The 23,199-nt window shown below is 49.3% G+C and overlaps 2 protein-coding genes across 2 annotated transcripts; both read right to left on the minus strand.

The window, feature by feature from the left end:
- Positions 1-1,457: 1,457 nt before the first annotated feature.
- LOC6601214 (serine protease 1) lies at positions 1,458-2,296 on the minus strand. The gene has a single exon (XM_002026274.2). It carries the CDS (start codon positions 2,279-2,281, stop codon positions 1,499-1,501), a length of 783 nt encoding a protein of 260 aa, XP_002026310.2. The 5' UTR covers positions 2,282-2,296; the 3' UTR covers positions 1,458-1,498.
- A 1,331-nt stretch (positions 2,297-3,627) lies between these two features.
- LOC6601213 (titin) lies at positions 3,628-19,279 on the minus strand (the record flags this gene model as incomplete). Its single annotated transcript, XM_026992317.1, has 9 exons — positions 3,628-3,749; positions 3,821-4,370; positions 4,438-5,598; positions 5,689-6,660; positions 6,703-6,912; positions 6,991-8,480; positions 14,456-14,587; positions 14,891-15,062; positions 19,190-19,279. Coding segments are annotated over 9 exons (4,848 nt in total), but the record flags the coding sequence as incomplete, so codon positions are not given.
- Positions 19,280-23,199: the final 3,920 nt, after the last annotated feature.

Below are 23,199 nucleotides of genomic sequence, written 5' to 3' on the forward strand. Positions count from 1 at the left end.
TACAATTTTCAAATTTATTAAAAACAAACTATCTATCTTGTCAGGAAAAACCCTCTGCGCCACTGTATATGCAATCTGCGGACATAAATTAAGCTACTGAAAGGCACCAATACAAACAAACCCATCGCGTGAGGTCTAGACATTTCTATTGAATACGAACACTTTATAATGAACGTGGGATCTTGCACATATTGTAAACTGTTTTGTTTATACTTGATGAATATTCTGAGTCATTGACGATATTTATGGAGGGAGATTAGCGGAAAGAGGAGTCGTAAATATAAGCAAAGCTAGTTTATCAGGACAAGACTCTCCGCTTAACTCTATTTTCGTACATTTGACTATATTAGAGTTATTTATCATTAAGTGACCATCTTCAGATCCCATTTTAAGAGGTTCTGATCTCATTCATAAACTCATCGGAAGTCATGATTAGTAATCGCAAAAGTACTCACGCGATCACTCAGTCTGGCCGAGAAATTTCTACCTATCTATCACTCCTTATCTGGTGATTTCTTAAAATTTTGATTATATATGACCCACTAAATCGTTGTCCGATTCTGATATAAATGCTTTCCAAGGGATCCGGAAATGCACAAGTTCTTCCCACAACATGAAACTCGCTGCTGTGCCCGCCGCCCCTGTCCCTACGACGGCAGTCCACTCCCCGACTGGCTGCAGTGCGTTGACTTGCAGATCATCCACAACTCCGAGTGCGCCAGCTACTACGGCACCGGCTCTGTCGGCGACAACATCATCTGCGTCCGTGTGGTCGATGGCAAGGGAACCTGCGGTGGCGACTCCGGCGGCCCCCTGGTCACACACCACCTGGACTGGATCCGCGACCACACTGGCATTGCCTATTAAATACAAATCAATTGTGAAGCAATTTCTGTAACAAATCGTTGTTTCTTAAGCTCGATACTTGTAGAGTGCAGGTATAAAACCACAAAAAAGAAGCGTTTCCGACGACATAAACTGTGTACATCTGTACTATGTACTACTAGAAGAGTATGTACGTTTCTTTACAGGTTTTCTCAGTTTGGGGCTGACCATAAAATATACTTTTCCATTGCTTTATTTAAACATCGCCCTTACTGAGTCGTTGGTTCATTTTCTATGGGAAACCAAGCTTTGCACTAATTCCCCCTTGAAGACAAAACCAAAGGACGATCCGTTCGTTTACCTTAAGCACGGATACCCTTTTTAAAAATCCTTGACTTGAGTAGTAGCTAGAACGCTGCGTCTACGATCCCATACTGGTTACCATTATAAACAACGATGCAGACAGTGGCTGACGAGACTATCCCGTCCTTTAGGAGACCTGACAATATATTTTCGTATGTAGATACGAATAAATATTATATAGGCGATCGAATCCATATGTATGGATCGAAGTCAGATCTTTTTATCATTTAGCTGCCAATTGAACGATCTCCACATAGACAACTGAGTAATGTGCTTTTTCAATTCAATTTATTTCAAACATTTTTAAAATTTAGTAAGAAATTCCAGTGTGGTCGCGGATCCAGTCCAGGTGGTAGGTGACGCGCTGGAAGCCAGCCGGATGACCGGCCTGGCAGCCTGCACCGGACACCCAGTTGGTGACACCGACCAGCTTGCTGCCGTCGTGTGTGACCAGGGGGCCGCCGGAGTCGCCACCGCAGGTTCCCTTGCCATCGACCACACGGACGCAGATGATGTTGTCGCCGACAGTGCCGGTGCCGTAGTAGCTGGCGCACTCGGAGTTGTGGATGATCTGGAGATCGGCGCACTGCAGCCAGTCGGGGAGTGGGCTGCCGTCGTAGGTGCCGCCCCAGCCGCAGGCCACGGCCCACCACTCGTTGTAGTCGTTATAGCGATCGTTGTAGCTGGGAAGCTCCACCTTGTTGACCATGTGCCAGAAGTCCACATGGGGGATGCGGATCAGAGCGATGTCAGCGTTCGAGTGCGAGATGAAGTTGCCATTTCCGACCCAGTGGGTGTACTGGGCGTTGGTGCGCCAGGTGGCTCCGAAGTAAACCGTCACGGAGTCAGCATTTCCGATGCAATGCTCGGCGGTGAGGACCCAGTCGTGGGCGATGATGGAGCCACCGCACCACCAGCCGCCGCTAAAGCCCAGGCCAACGGTGTAGGGGGCCTTGCCCTCCTCGGCCGCGTAGCCGTTGGTGATGCGTCCCTCGATCTTGGAAACCTTGGGCAGATCCTTGGGGTGGACCACGCTCTCGTAGGCCGAGGCGGAGGCCACAGCCAGAGCCAGAATAGTTATGAATACCTTCATGTTGCAGATACAACTTGTTCTTCGGTGACTTCCACGGCCCCTTTTATACGTCCACGGCCCCTTTTTTACGGATCGTAAAAACTGGCTCTGATGTTGGCCAGATTAAGAACTTGGCCAAGATAACTGGCGAAGTGCAGTACTAAATCAAAGACTATCTATTACTAGATTATTCCGCAATATCTGGGGCCATCGACGGCGATGGAAGTTTATTCCGGGTGTGGAATATTGTACGTTGTGGAGTGTGGTCAGGGGCTGTACTCCCTCCCAAACGTGGTAACACGAATTTTGTAGACGCTGCCCAAAAGCAGGCCACATTTTTGTGTGTTTTAGTTTGAGAGCCAGTGCGAAATCGTCATCGACATTTTGTTGGGGAATTTTCCGCTAGATTTTCTGTGAATACTCTCTCCTCCCCAGGACATCGAAATAAGTAAAGGAGTCATTGCATTCCCCGTGAATTAAGTCAATCAATAAATTTTCTAACAGTTTTTTTTTTAAATAGATTTTGTTTCTTTTTATTGTCATTTCTTTTTTGATGCATTTTTCGCCTGCTTCAATGGATTGGACTGTATTTATTTTATTCTGATGCTTCTTGACTTTGAGAAAATCTGTGTGAGTGCCGCCCGGTGATCGGGTCGTACCCTAAATACATACAATACATACAGTACATATAATAAGATATAGGGGATATGATCTGATGGTTGGCTGCCCGGGATTGTATGCCCAACGTTTCTGCATAGTCATTGTCGTTTATCGTTTATCGTGTACATCGAACAATTGTTTACTTATTTACAAAAAATTAATCGATAAAAATGCATCAATTTAATGGGGGATTTTCGCTTAGTTCCCTTTTTTCTGTGTCTGTTTCCGTTTCCGTTTCTGGGTTTGCCGGGCCAATAATTTAAATAAATTAGATTAGAAAATTCCATAAAACTAAACTAAATGAAGATTGTTGTTTGTGTGTTTTCGTGTGTTCGTGTGTGGGTGATAGAGTAGTGTGGTTCCTTTTGGGCATGAAGGTACAAAAAAAATTAGTTCGATGATCGGGATGAGTAGAATAAATAGTCGAAATGGGTGTTTGAGTGTGTGTGTTTGTGTGGGGGCAGGGGGGATATGGGACTTTTAGGGATGCGTCCAGTGGCTCAATTGACAAACATCACTGGCTCAAAGGGGGGAGCCCTTTGATAGCAAGGTGGCAATTGGGCGTGGCAAGGGCGCAGCTAAAATCATAATAAATAAATAAATAATTTGTTAAAAAATCAACTTAAATGCTAGGCAAAAAATCGTCTCGAATATGCGGGGGTTGTGCGACAGATAGTGTTGGAAAGCTCGAAGAATAGTGTGGCAAAACGTTGCAGTCGGTGTTGGATAATTGGTTTCCGATCCCTATCCTATGTCCCCTACCACAGTGGCATGGGGCGCTGCCGGGCCAGATATCCGGGCAGGCTGGCAGCAGTTGGGGCAGGACAACCTGCAAATAAGGGAGAAGATCAGCGCATTAGACACCGTGCTATCCTTGGGCATTTCTCGAGGTTCACTTACGACACACGGCACAGGTCTGTTCGTCGGTGCCATCCCCGCATCCATCGCGTCCGGAGCACACAATGGCCGTAGAGCGGCACAGTCCGTTGCTGCAACGATGCGGACAATAGGCGTCCGCCTCGCGGCGTCCACCACCCAGAAGGCCACCCGCCTCGATCAGACGCATGAACAGGCTGGGCACGGACCGAGAGCCGCACAGATGTGGCGGCTCGTCGCTGCCATCCTTGCAGGACACAATGGCGTTGCAGTACTCGTACTCCGGCAGGCACTCGCCGCTCTTGCAGCGGAACGTGTGCTCGGGACAGGCGTTGCCGCCCTTGAAACTGCCGTCGCATCCCAGCTCATCCTCGCCGTGGGGACACTGCTTGCGTCCGTCGCAGAGGGCGGCGCGGGAGATGCAGCGACCGCTGCGCTGGCAGCGGAACGACTCCGTGGGACAGGTCTGGTTCAGGCGGGCATTGTGGGTGCACTCCTCGTCGGAGTCATCGTTGCAGTCGGCGCGTCCGTCGCACACAAAGAACCAGGAGATGCAGACGCCACTGGAGCGGCACTACAGAGGATATCAAATGGTTAGCTTCGCGAGATCTCTTAGGGATTCAGTGGGGTGGGATGCTTACCTGGAATGTTCCCGGACTGCATCCTGTTCTCTGGGCACTGCATTGGCCTCCGTTCTCGCTGCTACCGGCACAGTCGCAGACTCCCCGTCCATTGCACACCGTGTGGGGATCCGAGAGCTGGCACTGACGATCGCTGCTGCAGGGCAGGCCCAGGGAGATGGCCTCCAGGCCGAGATCCACGCGCTTGCGCAGCTCCGATCCAGGTTTGAGCAGGGACGAAGAGAAGGCCGGCACCACTGGCTCGGGTGTGGGCTCATCTGAGGGCATCAGGGGCATCAGGGTGGTAGCCACGGGGGCAGCGGGCTCCATTAGGGTCACACGGCTAGCCAGGCCCAGCATCGTCTGGGTGGTGATCTCCACGATGTCGGCGGGATTGGGCGTAGCCTCCTCATGGGCGATGGGATGGGAGGCAGGCTCTTCTTCGATGTGGTTGCTGTCCAGCTCATGGATGCCATCGGTGACGGTGGTGGACTCTACAATCAGGTTGTCCGACTCGAGCTCGTTGATGCGAATGGGCTGAGAGTGATCGCTGAGGTCGAAGGGTAGCTCCTCGGGAGACAAGGTGTGCTCCTCTTCCTCCTGCTGCTGCTGCTGCTGCTCCTGTGTCTGGGGTTCCTTAACGGTGGTGGCTTCCTCTGGAATCGATTCGGTCTCCTGCTGTTCCTCTGGATAGAAGGTAATCAGCTTCTCTTCATCCGCTTGCACCTTGGCATCCGTGGTGGATTCCTGCTGGGGCTCCTCTTCCGCTGCTGCCTGTTCAGGAATGGGTGTGGCCTGATCCTCCTCCTGCTCTTCATCATTTGCTGCCTCCGCAAAGAGATCTGGAATGGCGGGAACTTGCTCCTCTGTCTGATCTGGGGCCTGGACCTGCTCGACATGCACCTGATCGTGTGTTTCATCGGCCTCTGCCACGAGATCGGGAATAGCCTCTTCCGCTTGGGCCTCCTCGTTATCCTCGTTGGCCTCTACCATTGGCACGGTCTGAGCGGGCTGCTGGCCGAAGGGCACTGGAGGAACGGTGCTGTCTCCCTCCAGCATCAGGTCGCTGAGGATGTCGGCAATGCTTTCGCTCTCATGGAACTTCTCCAGATCTTGTTCCTGGTCCTGCTCCTCGCTCACAATCGCACTGGGCTCCACACTGATCTGAGGGGCCACAGTGGACTCGGCGGTGGCTTCATTATCATCGTCGTTGGATGCCACCTGTGCGGGAGTTGTCTCTGGCTCTGTCTCTGTCTCTGTCTCCGTCTCCGCTTGGGTGTAATCCGCCTCTTCAATGACAACTGGCTTGGGCTCGTCCTCCTGCTTGGGCAGCTCTTGGAGGTGCTCGATGCTGGTGTAGTCCATCTCTGGCTTGATCAGCTCTTCCTCTTCTTCGGGGACAACATGCTGTGGCTCTGACTGTGCCGCTGGCTCGAGCTCGGGCTCTGGAATAGTTTCTTGATCGACATTCGGTTCGGCTCCTTGGATGATGTTATCATTTTCGTTTTTGATGGTTTCCGTTTCATCTTTCTGGCTTTCCGGCTGCTCCTCTGCACTTTCACTTTGTTCGGTGACAGTTTCGTCTTGCACTTCGGTTTCCAGATCCGATGATGGAGTGATCTCTGTCAGAGCTTCGCTGGCTTCCGGCTCAATATCTTCGGGTGTCTTAATTGGCAGCTGTGCTACATCTTGATTCACATCCACCTGCGACACCTCATCATTAGCAACGGCCTGTGGCTTTACTTCTGCGTCCTTCTCTGTCACTGATTCGGTTTGCAGCTCTTCTGGGCTCTGCTCTGCCTGTGCCTCGGGCTCTGCAACTTCTTCCGACACTTCAGGCGTTTTAATTGCATTTGCATTTTCCTCCACGATCTCCTCCTCTGCCTCTGCCTCTGCCTCTGCCGCTGCCTCCACCTCTGCTTCTTGCTCCACCTGCTGCTGTTCAGGCAGCTCTGTGGCGATCTCCTCTTGGACATTAGAAATTTCTGGTTCACGGGGTGCCGCCTCTGTGGTCTGCTGCTCCTGCTCTTGCGCTGGCTCTTCCTCTGGCTGGGACTCGGCTGGCGCCAATTCATCATCATTTGTTGGGTATGTCAATTGTTCGTGCTCTGCTTCGGTGATTGCCACCGTCTCCGCCTCCGTCTCCGTTTCAGTGTCTTCCTCTGGCTGTTGCTTCTCCTCTTCGACTGGTTTCACTTTGATTTCTTGTGGCTCTGTTGTGGCTTCATCTGCATCTTGATGGATCTGCATCTCTTCCACTGGCTCGGCCTCTTGGTCTGCCTCTGCGTCTGCCTCTGGTTCTGGCTCTTTCTCTTCCACATTCTCCTCCCCCTTCTCAGCCTCGATCGCAATCTCTGGCTGTGCCTGTGCCTGTGGCTTTTGGTCTTGATCTTGATTTAATTGATTGGCTTCATTTAAATCATCTTCGCCACTTGTCGGCTTGATGTCGGCGCTTTGTTCTGGTTGATCGATTTCAGTCTCCGTCTCCGTCTCTGGCTCCATCTCTGCCACTGGCTTTGGCTCTGGCTCCTCCTCTGGTTGCTGCTGCTGCTGCTGCTCTGGTTCTGGTTCAGCTTCTGTTGCTGGCTCCATTTCTGAGGCTTCGGTTTGTGTCTCTGGCTTCTCCACCTCTTCCTCCTCCACCTGCTCCTCCTCAGGCTGTTCCTTTTCCGCTTCGTTTTGGCTTTCACTCTCTGGTTCCACCTTTGCCGGCACTTCGATCTTCAGCGCTTCTGTTGGCTCCTCCTTCTCCTGCTGATCGTCCATCTGCTTGGGTGGGACCTCATCATTAGGCACTGCCGTGGCGTCTGGCGTCTCCATCTCATGATCCCCCGAAGCTTGATCTTCCTCCTCCTCCTCCTCCTCCGCCTCCGCCTCTTCAGGTACCTCTTCTTCTGTCACCTTCGTCACACTTTCAATTTCTGCTCCGCTAGCTACAGCTCCATTCACGGGTATCAATTCCTCGTCAGCCACTGTCTGGTCTGACTCCTGGTCGTCTTCATCCTGCAGCAGCGTCTGGGTCTGGGTCTGGGTCTGGGTCTGGGTCTGTGTCTGCGTCTGTGGCTGAGTGGTTGCCTCCGCATCAGTCTCGCTCTCGGCCTCAATGGGCACCACCTCATCAACATCATGATGGTCTACTGTCTGTGGTTGCGACTCCACCTCTTTGTCAGCCTCCATCTCCGCCTCCTCGACGGGCGTTTCGTAATCGAATTTCATGGTATCGTCGACGGCCGATGAGGCAATCTCTTCAGCCCCCGAGGCCTCCACAGCATCCTCGTCGGCTTTAATGGGCTCGGGTGCGGGTGCAGATGCCTCGTATTGGTGTTCGGGCTGTTCTCCCACCAGATCGGGCCTGCTTTCGTGCTCCTCTGTATACTCCTCATCGATCTTGTAGGGATAGTCCTCGGTGGGGCCGCCTTCCGTCTCCTGCTCCACACCGACGCCATTCTCGGTGGGCACATCGGCGGGTGTCAGCAGCTGCTGGACTCCAGTTGTGGCACCATCTTCAGCTGTGCCATGCGATGCTGCCGCAGCAGCAGCTGCTTCTTGCTGTTCCTTCTCCGCATCCTGCTGCTCCTGCTGTTGGGTGAGCTCTGTCTCCTCGTGGGCCATGTCTATGGCCTCCAGCTTTTCGCCATTGTCCAGCTCGGAGATCTCTGGCCTCAGTTTGGCGGCCTCGCCATCGTCTTCCTCCAGGGTCTGCTCCTCCACGCTGGCTGGCAGCTCATCCTCCAGCAAGATTGGAGCAGCAGTTGTGGTCGTTGTGGTGGTGGGTGCAGGAGTTGTCGTTGTGGTAGTAGTGGTTCTCCTGGTTGTGGGCTCTGGGGTGGTGGTTGTGGATGTTGTTGTGGATGTCACCTTCTCCACCTTCTCCACCTTCTCGACGGGCTTCTCTTCCGCTTCCTCATCGGCGGCTGGGGCCAGGCAGAGACCGCCGACCATCTTGGCGGGAGCCGTGCACTGGCAGCGTCCGAACAGATTGGGGATCAGGAAGTCGCAGTGGGTGCGAGTGTCGAACATTTGGCAGTGGGCGTGGCTGTAGCAGACGGCGCCGGGGTGGGCAGCTGAACGAAGAAGAAGAAGAAAAATTCTCATGAGATTTTTGCATTTTCCGCTTCAAGATCTAATTTCTTTATTCTTTATTCTTTATAGATGTGTTATTAAGCTAACCGTAAACCGTAAACCGAACTCCGGCAGGCCAAGCACCAAATGCATATTAAAAACTCATCATCATCATCATGAGCAGCAACACCCCAACAACAGCAGTTGCAACTAGCAAGAACGTTGCAGCAGAATCAGTGCAACATCTAAGAGTATGTGCATACACATACGAGTATGTTGCAGGCACTGGCACTGCACTGGCACTGGCCCACAGGCATTAGACCACCTTCGACAGGCCTAATAACCGTCAATAAAGTCAACTGCAACTGCATCAGCCTCGACTCAACGCATGCGTTCCTCTCAAAAGAGAGGAACGAACGTACGAACGAACGAGGGAGCGAACGATGGTGACGTCGCCCATTCCCATTACCGTTCCTCATCAGCATTCCACTCGCCTGCCTGCTTGCCTGCCTGCTTGCCTGCCTGCCTGCCACCTGCCACCTGCGTGTCTGCCAGTGTCCCCCACTGGAATCTCAGAGCTCTCTGACTCTGACCCACTTTCCGGACTAGCTACAGCCTAAGCCAAAGCCACAGCCAGAGCCAAAGCCAGAGCCAGAGCCACAGCCGCTGCCTCAACTTGTTTTCACTTGTTTCGTTTTTGGTGTGGCAGGCAACTGTGCAACTTGCAACCTGGCGACATGCCATTTACCATTCAACCATGGCCACAGAGAAGCCAAAGAGAGCCACTGAAGCGGGCAGCGGGCAGCAGCCACCTGCAGTTGCCCTTAGGGCAGTGTCTGGTCTGCCATTTCCCCCCAACGATTCACACAGAGATTGGCCGGAGTTTGGCTAGAGTTTTGGCCAGGAATGGGAGAGGGAGATCATAACTCTGTGTGTGTTTTTTTTGCCCTTTCGATCAACCCTCGAGAAAATCCTCATCTGCCGAGGGAATTTCATTTGGGGAATCTTTTCCATTTCGGGCTCCAAATCCAAGCCGAAGTCAAACGTTTTGTCGGCATTTCACCAAAGGCTTTTACTGGCCTGGCTTTTAGCCGGCATTTTGGCATTTGGCATTGGCCATTGGGGAACCGGTTAAGAGTTAAAGCCGAAGCCGAAGCTGAAGCTGAAGCTAAAGCACATAAAAGGCATACGGCAAACGTGGCGTATACTTAACGAATGCACCGCCACTGACACTGACACTGACTTTGACTCCTTCTCGCTCTCCCTCTCCCTCTCCCCTCTCCGTCTCCTGCTCTGACTCCGACTCTGGCTGCGGCTGCGCTGTTGCTGCGGCGACTCCAACTTTTGCCATTCCAAATGCGAGTAGCTCAAACGTGTCTCGCTAGAGTTTGACACCAATATGGCATCCACATCCACATCCACAACCACGCAGAGCAAAGACCAGGAAGAGAGGGGCCATCTCTCTCTATCTCTTTCTCTATGGCCATAGATGGACCCAAATGTTTGACTTCATCTTTCACTTTTATATAACAGAAGAAGGAACAGCAGAAGCAGGAGACCATGGGACCATCCTCTCTGCTTTGACCAAAAACGATGATCGATGTGCCACTCCCCCTACTCTGAGGCTGCCCCCAGAGGGTGCATGTTGCTGCTGTTGCTGCTGTGACAGGTTGCATGCGAATTGCTGCACGACTGCCATCTGCAACAAAAACCTAACCCACTTCGATTACTCTTCTAGTCGCTCTGCTCTGTAGGAGCACTGCTCTGGCTGCCACCGCGTGTGAAAATTGCCGGGGCCTCTGGCGGGGAGCTCTGCTGGAGATCTGCTGGAGGAGCAGCCAGCATCATAAACCATAATTCCCATCAAAATCAGCATAAATTATATTGAAGCTTCCATGTGGCTCGATTTGTCGCTGCCGGTGGCCGGAATTGCAAATCTGTGTCAACTGCCAGGCCTCGCTGAATGGCTGGCACGCACAGATACAAAGGCAGATGCAGATACAGACACTTGTATCTGTGTCTGCGCACAGCAGTGCATGCTGCGGCATTCCTGCGGCTTTAATAAGTCTATTTATGCCGCCAACTTTCATTAGTCCCGCCAATTGTAGCCGCGACAATATCGCGCAAGAGTCGTATCTCCACTAAATATGAGCCACACAAATCTGTAGAGGATTCTTGGTTTTGTTTTTGTTTTGGTTTTTTGTTGTAATTAATTGAGGCAATTTGCATGAAATGAAAATGCTACCTGGCGCGTTTTCCTGCCATTATGAGTTTTCTTATTGTTTGCGGAAGTGCCTGGCCGAAAAGTTAAAGTGCTGCCCCACCAGCTGTGGTGGTGCCACTGCCCACTGGCCACTGGCCACTGCCACTGCCACTGCTGTGGTGGTGTTCCACATAATTTGCATGCAATTTGGCATTTGGCGCAATTTAGTTTCAAATGGCCATTCATTCTGGCCATTTCTGTTTCTTCTTGGCCGCAAATTAACACAGTTTGAGGCTTTTTGACGGACTCTTTTGTGGGTCATGCGAAATGAAATGGAGTTAATTTTTTTCTTCTCTTTTTTCGGTAGAAGGTGTCGCAAGGGAAAGTATTTTTCCGCATTTGGGTTTAGCAGAGGATGGATGGATAGATGGATAGATGGCTCTGCAGAAAGTGAGTGCGGTTAATGGGAGAGTGACAATGTGTTTTTTGCTTTTCTCTCTCTTATATAATGAGAGAGTTTAATGGTTTCCCACAGAGAGCCAGAGATAATCTTTACTTATCCCCCCCTCCCCCGGCACCAAAGAAAACTAACCAAACTACTGATCTTTGGATCACTTTTTACTGCAACTTTGTTTGCATGAAACTGAGATCTCGATCTCTCGCCTGACAGTTTGCCTCTGGCTCTCCAGCATCTGCAGCATCTCCATCTCCATCTGCAACTGGAGGCATCTTCTGTCTGTCTGTGCATTATCTGCTGGATGCATATACTGGATATACATACTCTTACCAGCACTCGTACGTGGCATACTTTTTCCCCCTGAGCTCTCTTTCAAACGAGCACGCCAACGGGCTGGTGGGATGGTGGGATGGTGGGGCGGTGGGGAGTATGGCCGTGGCCAGCCCCGAGGGGAGACCATGGAGTTTGTCATACGAGGGAGCTCATAAAGATCGCTTTGCTCTGGAAGGAGGAAATGTTCTTATTGTTCTTTCTGCCTCGTTAAAAAGGCCACAAAACAAAAAACTAACACAAAAAAAACAAAGCAGGAAAGAAGCCCGGGCCAATCCCGGTATGGGGCGCCTCGACTTCGATGGGTTAAGGTGCATGGGAAACTGGAACAAGTGGCAGTTTGCTAACCGAATGCCACCGAATGGGGCAGAGGGGCTGCGGTAGCGTTGGAGTCGGAGTCGGAGACTCAGAGACAGAGACAGCCAGCGAAAGCCTGACAAGCTCACAAAATCTGGCACACCACTTGCTTCACTTGACCCAAGAGAAAGACAGACGGAGAGAGAGAGAGAGAGAGATAAAGAGAGAGAGGTAGAGAGAGAGAGAGAGCGAGATGGAGATGGGATAAAGTGAATGGTCGGAGGCCGTGCCCATTGCCAAATGTGTGCAACATTTTTGTCAACTGCAACCAAAGTTGTGTCTCCAGCTTTGGGCTGCTCCTCCTGGTTTCTGTCTCTGTCTCTGTCTCTTTTTCTTTCCCAGTCCCTGTCTCTTTCTCTCTCTGAGAACTAATTGGACTTTTTCTTGGACTTTCTTTTGCATCATTGCATTGGATTGGCGCTTAATCAGTGCAATTTAATTACATTTAAAACCAGCAGCCGCCAGTCGAGGCAATTAGGCATGTAAAGTAGCGACAGAGAGCGAGCGAGAGAGATGGTACACTGAGAAGAGACACACAGAAATAGAGGGAGAAGGAGAAAGAGAAGGAGAGAGAGAAAGATAGAGACAGAGATATGCCAGATACAAATCAGAAGCAGAGGCTGCAACAGGAGACACAGAGCTCGCTCTGTGGCAAATGCCAAGGATAGGATTTTCCTTTGGTGAAAGGTTCATTCATTTCATTCCGCTGCCATTGTGTTTTTTCTAACTATTTTTTTTTTTTTTTTTTTTTTTGGTGAAAGTATCTCATAAATGAATGCCTGCTGCCCAACTGCCTGGCTGCCACTAGCTGCACTTGCCACAGCAGTCGCTTGCAGCACCTGACTTTGACCACACGCTTCTTGTCATTAAAATTACTTTTAATTAAATATGAAGCTCACTCTCGGCCAGATGTCGCGGCACGCCCCCCTTTCGGATATATAGAATTCCATGGCTATATAATTAAGTCAGAAGAGGAGAAAGAGGGGAGGCGAGGAGAAGGAGAAGGAGAAGAAGAAGAAGGAGTTGCTGCCACAGCAGCAACTGTTGCAACAGCAGCAACAACAGGTGAATGGCAATGACACGAACTGTAGAAGTTGCACCATGTCCATGATCGTGCCTATTTGGTCTCCTTTGATCGTGTTCCTGTTTCTGGTCTCTGGTCTCTCTCGCTCTGCTAAGGAGGGAGGATCAAGGAGGGAGGGCTCCCTCTGCCATATGGCCTCCTCTCGATTCTTGATTCTCGATTCTAGTCAACATTCATTCTAATCAGATTAACGCCACTTGGCGCCAATGTGCCAAAAGGATGTGGAATTCTCAAGCTAGATGCCGATCTAGTAGGGCTGCAGGGCTGGAGACCCACGGAAACAATGACTGCAATGGGAACGCTTTGAAAATGTATCAGTGATCACTGTGATAGTGGTCGCATTTGTGCTTCTCCAGGGAACTGAGGACCTGTGAAATCTGTTTGAAACCTGTGTATACTTTTCAGAGCACTACTGGAAACCAAATAAGAATAGTTCCTCTTCTAAAGATCGTCTCTCTAAGGCATATAGCCTCGTTCATTCAGAACAGAGGTCTATTCCAGAGATGGTTTATTGAAAAGTTACGAAATGGGATCAAGAGTTCAGATCTCTATCGATCATTATTTATGGAATGGTATGGCTTCGGTGTGAAGAAGATTGTGCAAAGCCCCATAGACTTTCCCCAGTAACTTTTGTGATTCATCTGTGCCCAGAATGATTCAACCAAAGGCCATATGCGTCATATGCGTCACTGCCTCTTAGCCAGCCCTCAGATCAGTTGCAGTATCCGTATCCACAGATGAAGCCTCGAAGTATCTCGAAATGTATCTTTCACACATCTCGCCATAGCAAACACCAGGCACACACACACACACACACACACACACCATGAATGGAGAGAAAGAGATCGAAGATGTGGAGAGTCAAACATTTACATTTTACATTTGAGGTTCTGCTGCTGCAGTGTGTGGCCGTGGCGGCGATTTCTAGCCAGGTTGTTAGCCAGTTCTTGGAAAATTAACCAATTATGCGTATAATTAGTGACACGATTGTCTGGTTAGAGTATCTCTGAGATACTCTGGCGGCTGTGGGGCCATTTTCATTGCTCTTTCGTTATTGCATCGCCTATTGTTATGGCCATGTTAATTGCCTGTGTCAAGTGGCAGAAAAGTGCGGCTCTGAGGCTCTGAGGCTGTGCGGCAGTGCGGCTGAAGAAAGGAAAACTCTGCGCTAACGAACAAACTCTGCAAACAGGAAATGTTGCTGCTGGCACAGGGGTGGCTCAGTAGATGCCACATTGCGTGACATTCCAAACGAAGAGAGATAGAAAAATGATAAGCAATCAAAGAGATGATTCTTTTGTGATTAGCCTGCATCGCATCTGCGGCCAGAGCTGCGTTCGTTTATTGCAACAAAACAAAACAACAAACAACAAACACCGAAACGAACAGGTAATGATATTATTAAGAGTTAATTTTTAATGTTGCAACATCGTGTGGTGTGGTGTGGAGTGCAGTGGAGTGGAGTGTGGACTACTCCAGGCTCCCCGCTACCGCGCCCCCCGTTAGGGCCACAAGAGTTGCTGGCCAACGGTCGCCTGATACTTACGTCCCAGACAGGTGTGCTTGCGGAACTGCAAGAATCCCTCGACGCAGCGGCATGCCCCATCCAGGCAGCTGCTGTTGGCCACCTTCATCGAGCACTGCTCGCTCAGCTGGCAGTCGCCGCCTAAGAGTTGGGCTGTGGAAACGAGACAGAGACAGAGAAACAGAGTCAGAGTCAGTGTCAGAGAAATGCATCCAAGAGATACGACAGAGTGAGAGTCGAGTTGTGTTAACGGTTCTTGGGATGGACAAACATATGGACAGTCCCCTCCCTCCTCATCGTCCACCCCATTGTTTGCCCACAAGCAGGCAAACATTCTTTAGTCCAATGTTTGCCCATGTCTCCATGCGACCACTCCCACTCCCGCTCCCACTCGCACTCCTACTCTTTGGAGCCAAGTGTTTTGGGGCCATTCAAAGATTGACATTGCCTACTTACATGACAAACAGCGCTTGGAATTCAGTTGAACAAAATATGGCGCACACTCGCAGTAGCCCAGGGCCGAGCAGCTGGAGCCCTTGATGAAATCTGTACAGTCCATATCATGCTGGCACTTGTCTCCGAGCTCCAGGGCCTCACTCCTGTGCAGCACTGTGAAGATGATGAGCAGCTGCAAAAGGAGGAAGAACAGAGATTTCGGGGATTAGCAAAAGGGAAGAATATTGAGTGCATGGAATGTGGCAGATCAATCGAAATCGATAGAAATACCCCATCGGAGGGTTAACTGAATGTGACAGGTATTTTTCATCGATAATTCCAAGAGAATCTATGAGTTTGGCAGAGCTTCCGCAGATTTCTCCTGTCTATACGCCTAGTATTCCAGTTTACTTTGCGGCACTTCCAAAGGCCCTTCTTTATTATCCAATTTAAAGTGAATAAATCCCGTATTCAATTAGCTTGGCATAAGCTATGATTAAGTAATGCAGAAAGACCCTAACTTAACAGAAATGAGCCAACAAATTGGCCAACAACATGGATCTTGGCCACAACTCTTGTCAGAGATTCTCCGTCCATCACCATTAAGCAAAAAAAAAAATAAATAAATAAAAAACAAATTGCTCGGATGCACGGAATATTCGTAGCCGACAAAAGCCACAAAAAACTGCTCTAATCGGCGGTAATCGGCGCAGTCGCTGAGGTCTATTTTATGAATGAAATACCGCATGGGTATACGAGTAAATGTATCTGGCAGATACATGTATATTCGTATCTTTTGGCTGCTTGTGTGTGTGTGTGTGTGTGTGTGTGTGTGGGGCACAGACACAGTTACCGCAAGAGAGATACGTTATAGATGGTATAGCGATACGGAGTCGCAAGTTGTAAAACAGAATTAACAGTTGCCTGAACACCAAACACACGCCCCAGGGGCAGGGAGTAGGAGCACTGTGGCAGAGGAATACTTGGGATCTATAATTAAACAAAAACAACAACAAAACCGAAACAAAAACCAAGGGAACCTACTATCCAAGGAAGGCGGAGAGCACTCCATACGCTTCGTGCTGCTGGATCTTTTCTTGTTTTTCTTTCCTATTTTGCAGTTAGAACGTGTGCTGTGCTCTGCTGTGCTATGCTCTGCTGTGCTATGCTCTGCTGTGCTATGCTCTGCTGTTGGCTAATAAATAAGCTGAAAAGCTGAATTTTGTGGCAGAAGAGAGTGCAATGTACTTTCTGCTCATCGCGAATGAGCGCCACACGCCATTAATTATGGCTCTGGGTCTTGGGCTCTGGGATACTGGCTCTTGGGCTCTTGGGCACTTGGGCTCTTGGGCTCTTGACTCTGGGGCATTACCTAACCGAAACAGATACAGATACAGATACAGATACAGAGATACACAGATACACAAGAGTTCGGTAACTGGGTTTCGGTTTCGGGTTCTGTTCTTTTGCATACTAGAAACAACGGTACTCTCCTCCTACATGCCATCCCCTCCCTCTGTCGGCGCTCCCCCGCCTCGGATTTTGTTAACGCATTAAATCCAATGATTACATAAAGTTTGCGTTGGGGGAATTCCCCTGGTCAGCCCCAGCCCCATCCCCAGCAGCTAATTGGTAAGAATTCTCCAATTTGGATGCCAATTCCACAGTCACGCAATCCGAGACGCCTCGGCCCCACCACTGCTCTTTCTCTCTCTCTGGAAAATTGTACAAGTTGAGACATTAAAAGCACAGTTACTCGTTGAATCATAGGCAGGAAGGGGGCAACTTTGTTGCCATCAGAAGAATCCTTTATCGCCATCGCTGATTGTGACAAATGAAGATGTGCATCGTATCCCATGATTCCTGGACTAGTAAGTACTTTCCGGGAATTACAATCATTACAGATGTGTAGTTGGAAATTCTTGGAACCAAAAGATATTCTAGATATTTTACAGCGATTGAAATGAATATGAATTTGTTATCCAAATACCATTAATCCATCTTTAAACTCGTTCGCTGTTGCAGCAATTAACCATTTCTATAAATATTTGTAATTCTCAGACAAAAGTGTTTTATTTTCTAGGCTTTGAAGATCATTTTGCTGCTCGAATAACACACGGATTTACAGCACTCCAAGGTGCCAACGATTGTTAAAGAGCCATAAGAAAACACTCAATGGATCACTCATGAGATCAATAGCAAGAATACAAAACAAATGAGAGCCCCTCGATGTGGGTAAAAGTATCTCGGACTGAAACAGAAACAGAACCTGAATCCAAAGCCAATACGAATGAAATGGAACCGTTCAGAGATCTCGTCTCAGACTGAGACTGAGACTGAGACTGAGACCGCGCGATCAGAACTGGCGGCATCAATAAAATGTCAATAAAGAATGAGAAGAAATTGTTTAATTACGCTTTCAAGAGGCTTTCGAGCACGAGATACTCGTAGAATGGGGAGAGAGGCCAATAGAGAATGTGCCCCATTAGATTGTGGTGTGGACTGTGGAGTGTGTGTGCCTCTGTCTGTCTATTGACCCAATAAATAAAGGCCAAGTTACTTTCATTGCCAGCTCATTGTTTGGCCAGATTTGACAACCTTTTCGATGGGGCCAGAGGAGAGTCCACTCGAAACGGGGGGAATATGCAGAGATGTACAGAGATGCCTGGGGATGTACAGAAGAGGGTACAGATTCAGGCACAGGTACTGGCTAATAGCCGTCAGGCCGTGTCCACCCGGCCATTTGTAATGCTCCGCCTGGCCATTCATCTTCCATCTCTTGGCCAAATGTCTCGGCCTGACCGTGCAGATGGTCTTTAAAGCTGCCAAAACATCATTCATCAAGCGGCCGAAGAATGCATCTCTCCTCCGGATTCTCTGTTCTCTGTGGGTTCTCTCCGCTTCTCCGATTCTGTGTCTTGGCTTATTTATTTTTCTGTTTTTGGGTTTATGGCCAAGAATTTTTACAATACGCGGCTGTCGGTCTTCTGTGCTAATGAAGACCCGTTGCCGTTGAAGTTGCATTCTGTTGCTGTTTCTGTTGCTGTTGCTGTTGCTGCTGCTGCTGCCCGTTAGGTCATTGTAATTTAGAATCGTAAAAGAACAGCAAGAACAGCAGCAGCAAAAAAAAAGTAAATAATTTTTCGTGTTTTACAAATTACTTTCGTACTTTTTTTTAATGATCGTCGGGCGCCAGACTGTCTGCTGACCTTTGGCCGGGCCAAATGCAGGTGGAGCAGCCTCCAAGATGGAGGCCCAAGATGAATGCACTTGAGGGGCTTTGGGGCTGACCAGAACACAGATCCCAGAACCCAGAACACAGAACATTGAAATGGATAAATTGTTTGTTGGCCGAAGACAGAGCGTGGTAAGCCCCCCAAGCCCTTGCTGGGATTACAGAGGCAAAGTTCTTCTGCTTTGAGAAGATATGAAAAAAACCCATCGGATTATCAGGAAAAGTTATGGAAAGAAAAAGAGAAACACACAAAGAGAGCCGCTCCACAAAGGCCCTAAAACATTATAAATTCCATAAAATTTCCGCAACTTCCTTTCTTTTTGTTTCTTTCTTTCCCGCCGCTAATGAATCCATAAAAAGAGTCAACCAATTCAATAGAAGCATCTATTTATAGGCAAACTAGTTCCCAGCGAGCAAGCACCGAGTGGAAGGAAACACTCTCTACGAATAGTACACGTACCCATACCCATACCCATACCCATACCCCGACGCATACCCGTCCCCTTACCTATGCCCATAATAATGATTAAGTGTCGGGCAATGAAATTTTATGAACCAAATAATTCATTCATTCCGAGTTAATGCAGCGCCAGAGCAGAGCAAAAAGAAGAGAATAAACTCCCACCTTTTATTAGATTAATTTGCCCACATTACTCTCGGATTGAAGAAGTGAAGCGAAGAGACCCCCAACCGATGGTACATCATCATCATCATCATCCGCAGACGATGAAGAGCATCATCTGCTAGGCGGACTGCCTCCCTATCCATCTATCAGCTACAATTTGACCCAATGGCCGACTTCACAGCTCTTTAAACAGAAAGAAAAGAACGCGCGCGCGGCCCACGATTGAAGTGCCAAAGCAGGCAGCAGGCAGCAGGCGGCAGCCCACACCAGAAAAGAAGAGTTGTGCCAAAAAAAAAAAAATGATTGTAGAGAGCTGTTGCTGGTGCTGGTGCTGCCATCAACAATGGATCGACGGAGCAGTTGACAAACATTTATTTCGTATTTGTGGATGCTTTTGTGGAGCAATTTGAATTGGCAACGCCCTGAAAGGGGGTGCAAAATGGGAGTTGGGTTCACTTACCGCTAAGAGCCGCTTAACCGTAAAAGCGTTTCCATTGAGCATTGCGATTGTTGCAGGTTGCTTTCTCGCCGCTGCCGCTGCCGATGCTGACGCGGACGCTGCTGTCGCAGTCGCTGTCATTGTGCCGCTTCTTGAAGCTCCCAGAGAAGCGCTGCTGCCTCGGGGATCTGTTGCAGTTGCAGGCCAAAGAAGACTCTCTTTTTGTTTCTGTGTGTGGCTTTCCGTTGAGATCTGTTGAGGTTTTTACTGGTACTCCTCGTTGCAGTCGTTAATATATGGTTTTCCTTTTTTCTCTTTATTTTTTTTATTTTTTTTTTTGCTGTGGAAAGGAGTCGGGGATTTGGTTTTGGGAAAACTTGACTTAAACTTTTGAACTTTTAGGGTCAGAAACGGAACGAAAAACGTTGGGGTTTTTCTGCCGTGTGTCTTTTTCGAGGGGGCAGTAAAGGAAATGCGCCCCACAAAAAAGCCAAACAGACGAAAAAACAAAAAGAACGAAATAATAATAATAATAATAATAATTTCTGTTTTTATTTTATTTTTTTTTTTTTTGCAGTGGGATGCAGAGGGAACAGATGTGAAAGAGGGAACAGAGGGGACAGAGATGGGAATAGTGGAAAGGGGGAACCGGGACCGGCCGGCTAGTGGCTCATACGCCCCTCATTCGCATTCAGTTGGGGGCATTCGAGCGGTGCGCGCTCCACTTTAAAGCGAAAGACGGCAGACGAAAAACGAAAAACGAAAGACTTAGGCAACGAACTCGCCTCAAAACGGAGTGGGGAGGGAAATGCGGAAACCCCGAAAATGGGAAATTAACACCTGAACGAACTCAAAGCGTATTCCGTTTTCGGGTTTCCACCTCTCCCTCGCCCTCGCCCTCTCCCTCTCTCTCTCTCTCTGTCTCTCTTTTGCTATTTTCACTTGCTGTGACGACCTTTGTCTGCCTCTCCCTCCCTCTCTGCCATTCTTTCGCCGTCTTGGTTTTTCTTGTATTCTTTTTTTTTCGAATTTGGGCAACGTTTTTGTTGTCGCTCGCTGCTGCTGTTATAAAATTTCATTTTATTGCAATGCATGAGTCTGGGGTCCCGTCCCTGGTGTACCGCTCGGATCGCTGTCGGCTGGGTCTTTCTCTTGGGTCTGTCGTTGGGTCTGTCTCTGTGTCTGTCTCCGTCTCTGGGTCTGGGTCTGAGGTCTGAGAATGTGGCGCTCTCGGGGGCATTACCGTTATGCGGTGCTGAGAAAAAGGTCTATAAAACATCCATCTCCCATCTCCCGCTTTTTTATAACTTAATAAAAAAGACATAGAAGGCCGGAGAGCAGAAGAGCAGAAACGTTGCTGAAGCTGAGGAAAGGGCCTCCAGAGTTCAATTTAAATTGGACCAAGGGGTGCACAGTGGGGTGGGCCTAAGAATTAGTAGATCTCCCGTTTTAGTGCTCCAACCATCTCTCATGCTAATTCCGCCTCTGGCCTTTGGTCACGTTACAGCCGTGGCGAATGGGTGGGTTGGTTCGTCTGGGAAGAAGATTACGACTATTTGCATTTGGTCAGCAAAAAGGGTAAGCCCCCAAAAGGCGGAAGTTCATGTGGGGCCAGAAGGTGATGTGCGTGGGCGTTACTTGTGGATTGGAGCCTTAAGACTGCAGCCTCTAGCCTGGGGCAGGGCAAACGGTTCAATTGCTGACCCACTCAGCAGGCGAGGAGGCAGGTCTGAGGGGAGATGGGAATGGAAATGGAGATGGAGATGAAGATGATCTCCCCACAATCGATCAGCATGTGCAAAGTGTTGCGATGGCTAACCGCAAAAACTGAAAGGAGGCGGAGAAGCAGATGGGAGCCCCGCTCTGGCAACATTTTTTGTTCGCTGCTGTCGTAGCCGTCGCCGTCGCCGTCGTCGTCTCGGTCGGTCTATCGGTCGCTGGGTCGTCATCAATGCCAATGCACACAGAGAGCCCGGGATGGGGATTGGGGATGGAGTCGGGACCGTGTGGCAGTGGCCGTGGCAAGAACGCCAAAGAGAACAGAACCATCTTAGACACAAGGTAAAAAAAAGCAGCGCGATTTTTGCACCGTTATGCACCCAATATGGCGGCAGCACCACAAGTGAGACAGATAGCAGGGGGAAGAGAGACAGCGCGCGAGAAGAAGAGGGAGACACACATGTGGCTGGAGTTTAGCTGTAGCTGTGGCTGTGGCTGTGGCGGTGGCATGGACCAGGCCTGGGCCTCACTGTGCATCTGCATCTCCATCTCCAAACTGGCCAGAAGACTGGGGACAGGAGTGCGCTGCACTGTCTTCACTTGACTGCCTCTCCTGCAACTGCCATTGCCACTGCCACTGCCACTGCCACTGCGGCTGCCAAAGCCCCACCAACTCCTCCTCCTCTTCCTGGTAGTGTGTTTGTCTATCTGGTTGTTTGCTGTTTGTTTTCCTTACGTTTTACGCTTTTCGTAAAAAAAAAACTTCGAGTGTGTGTGCATTGAATGCGCAAGAAAACAGAAATTACACAGTCGCCCAATGGCCGCGCCTTAGTCCAATTCCCGATGCCCGATTCCCCATTGCTCCTTCCAGGTGCCATTCTGGCCAAAAAAAAAGAAAATAAAAAACAAAAACTAGAAGCCTGGACATTCCACAGCCAAGTGTTAAGCAGGACCAATGACTGTTCTACACTCAATAAAAATTACTAATCATTTTTTTTGATTATTATTATTTCGTCTTGCTTTTTTTTATTTGAGTATTTTTTAGCTACCGTTTTGATTTGCACTCGCGCCGCGTAACTTGATCTTTTTTTCAGATTTTCATTGAAAATTTCAAAATGTTTTGCTTGGCTTTTGCTGTTTTGGGGTGTTTTTGGTAGAGCCAAATAGTGCAAAGTGCAGCCACACTACACGAGAAACGTCTGGATCGGATCGGGTCTCTGAGCTTGGAACGTCCGCACGGGTACGATGGTCAGCACGAACTGAAGAGGAGCCCGGCCAACGACGGACTTAAAGAACTAAGACAAGCAGCAGCCAAACCGCAGTCGCCACCAGCAGCGCGCCGACGTCGGTGGCTTAAAAGCTCTCTTTTGCTTAGACTAAAGTCAAAGTCAAGGCAATGGGAAGCCAGGCGGCTCGCGCTCAGCTTAAAACGAAGCTTTGCCAGACACGACAAGTGCCGACGATGACTTGGCTTCGTCGCAGAGCGTGTGGTTGTTGTTGCTGCAGCGTCTGCTGCTGCTGCTTTTACCCAAGATGTTTGTATTCGAGGTATGGCACATTCCCGATCTTCGAGATAACTTATTGTAGATTTGTCAGACTATGGCATAATTATTTTCGGTATTATGATATTCATTTTTAATTATTTTTGGTAATTAAGTACAAATACGATGAGAGCACTTTCCTCGAATACCTCACCTTGTATGAATACACCTTGCGCTTACTGTTGCTGTTGTTGTTTCTGCTGCTCTCCCTCTGGCCGCTGTTGCTATGGTGGTGGCCTTTGTCGCTTCTTTTACTTCTTCTTTGCTTACTTCCTCTTCGTCTTCTGCTGCTTACACTATGTAAATGTGACCGCTGCGACGCGTCGCCTCGGCTGCTGCGTCGTGGTCATGGCATCCAGATCTCTGCCTCTGCCTCTGCCTCCGCCCCCACCTCCGCCCCCGCCCCAGCCTCTGCCGACGACTGTGCTTTATTTGTTTCTTTAATTATGAGTGTCAGGTCCGAAGGGGTGTGGGAGGTGAGAGTGCGAACGCATAGATTAAGAGAGATAAAGAGCAAAACGTTTATACACCTACACACTCGAAAATCAGTTCCCACCAAATGCATTCGGGTTCGAAATTAACCGTTTTACTCGTGTAACGGACAGGAACTCGTGTTGCAATCCCCATGAGGCAACGCTTTGTGGAATCCAAAGAGATCATCCGATTCTGTGGGGAGGCAGAGGCAGGGGCAGGGGATCCAACGCACTCCATTTGGCAGAGCCGAAAAAAACTATACAAATGCGTCTTCCCTAATTGAATAATGCCCATCGA

The sequence above is a fragment of the Drosophila persimilis genome, unplaced genomic scaffold (genome assembly GCF_003286085.1).
Source record: "Drosophila persimilis strain 14011-0111.01,24,50 unplaced genomic scaffold, DperRS2 tig00000732-arrow-arrow-pilon, whole genome shotgun sequence".
Taxonomy (NCBI): domain Eukaryota; kingdom Metazoa; phylum Arthropoda; class Insecta; order Diptera; family Drosophilidae; genus Drosophila; species Drosophila persimilis.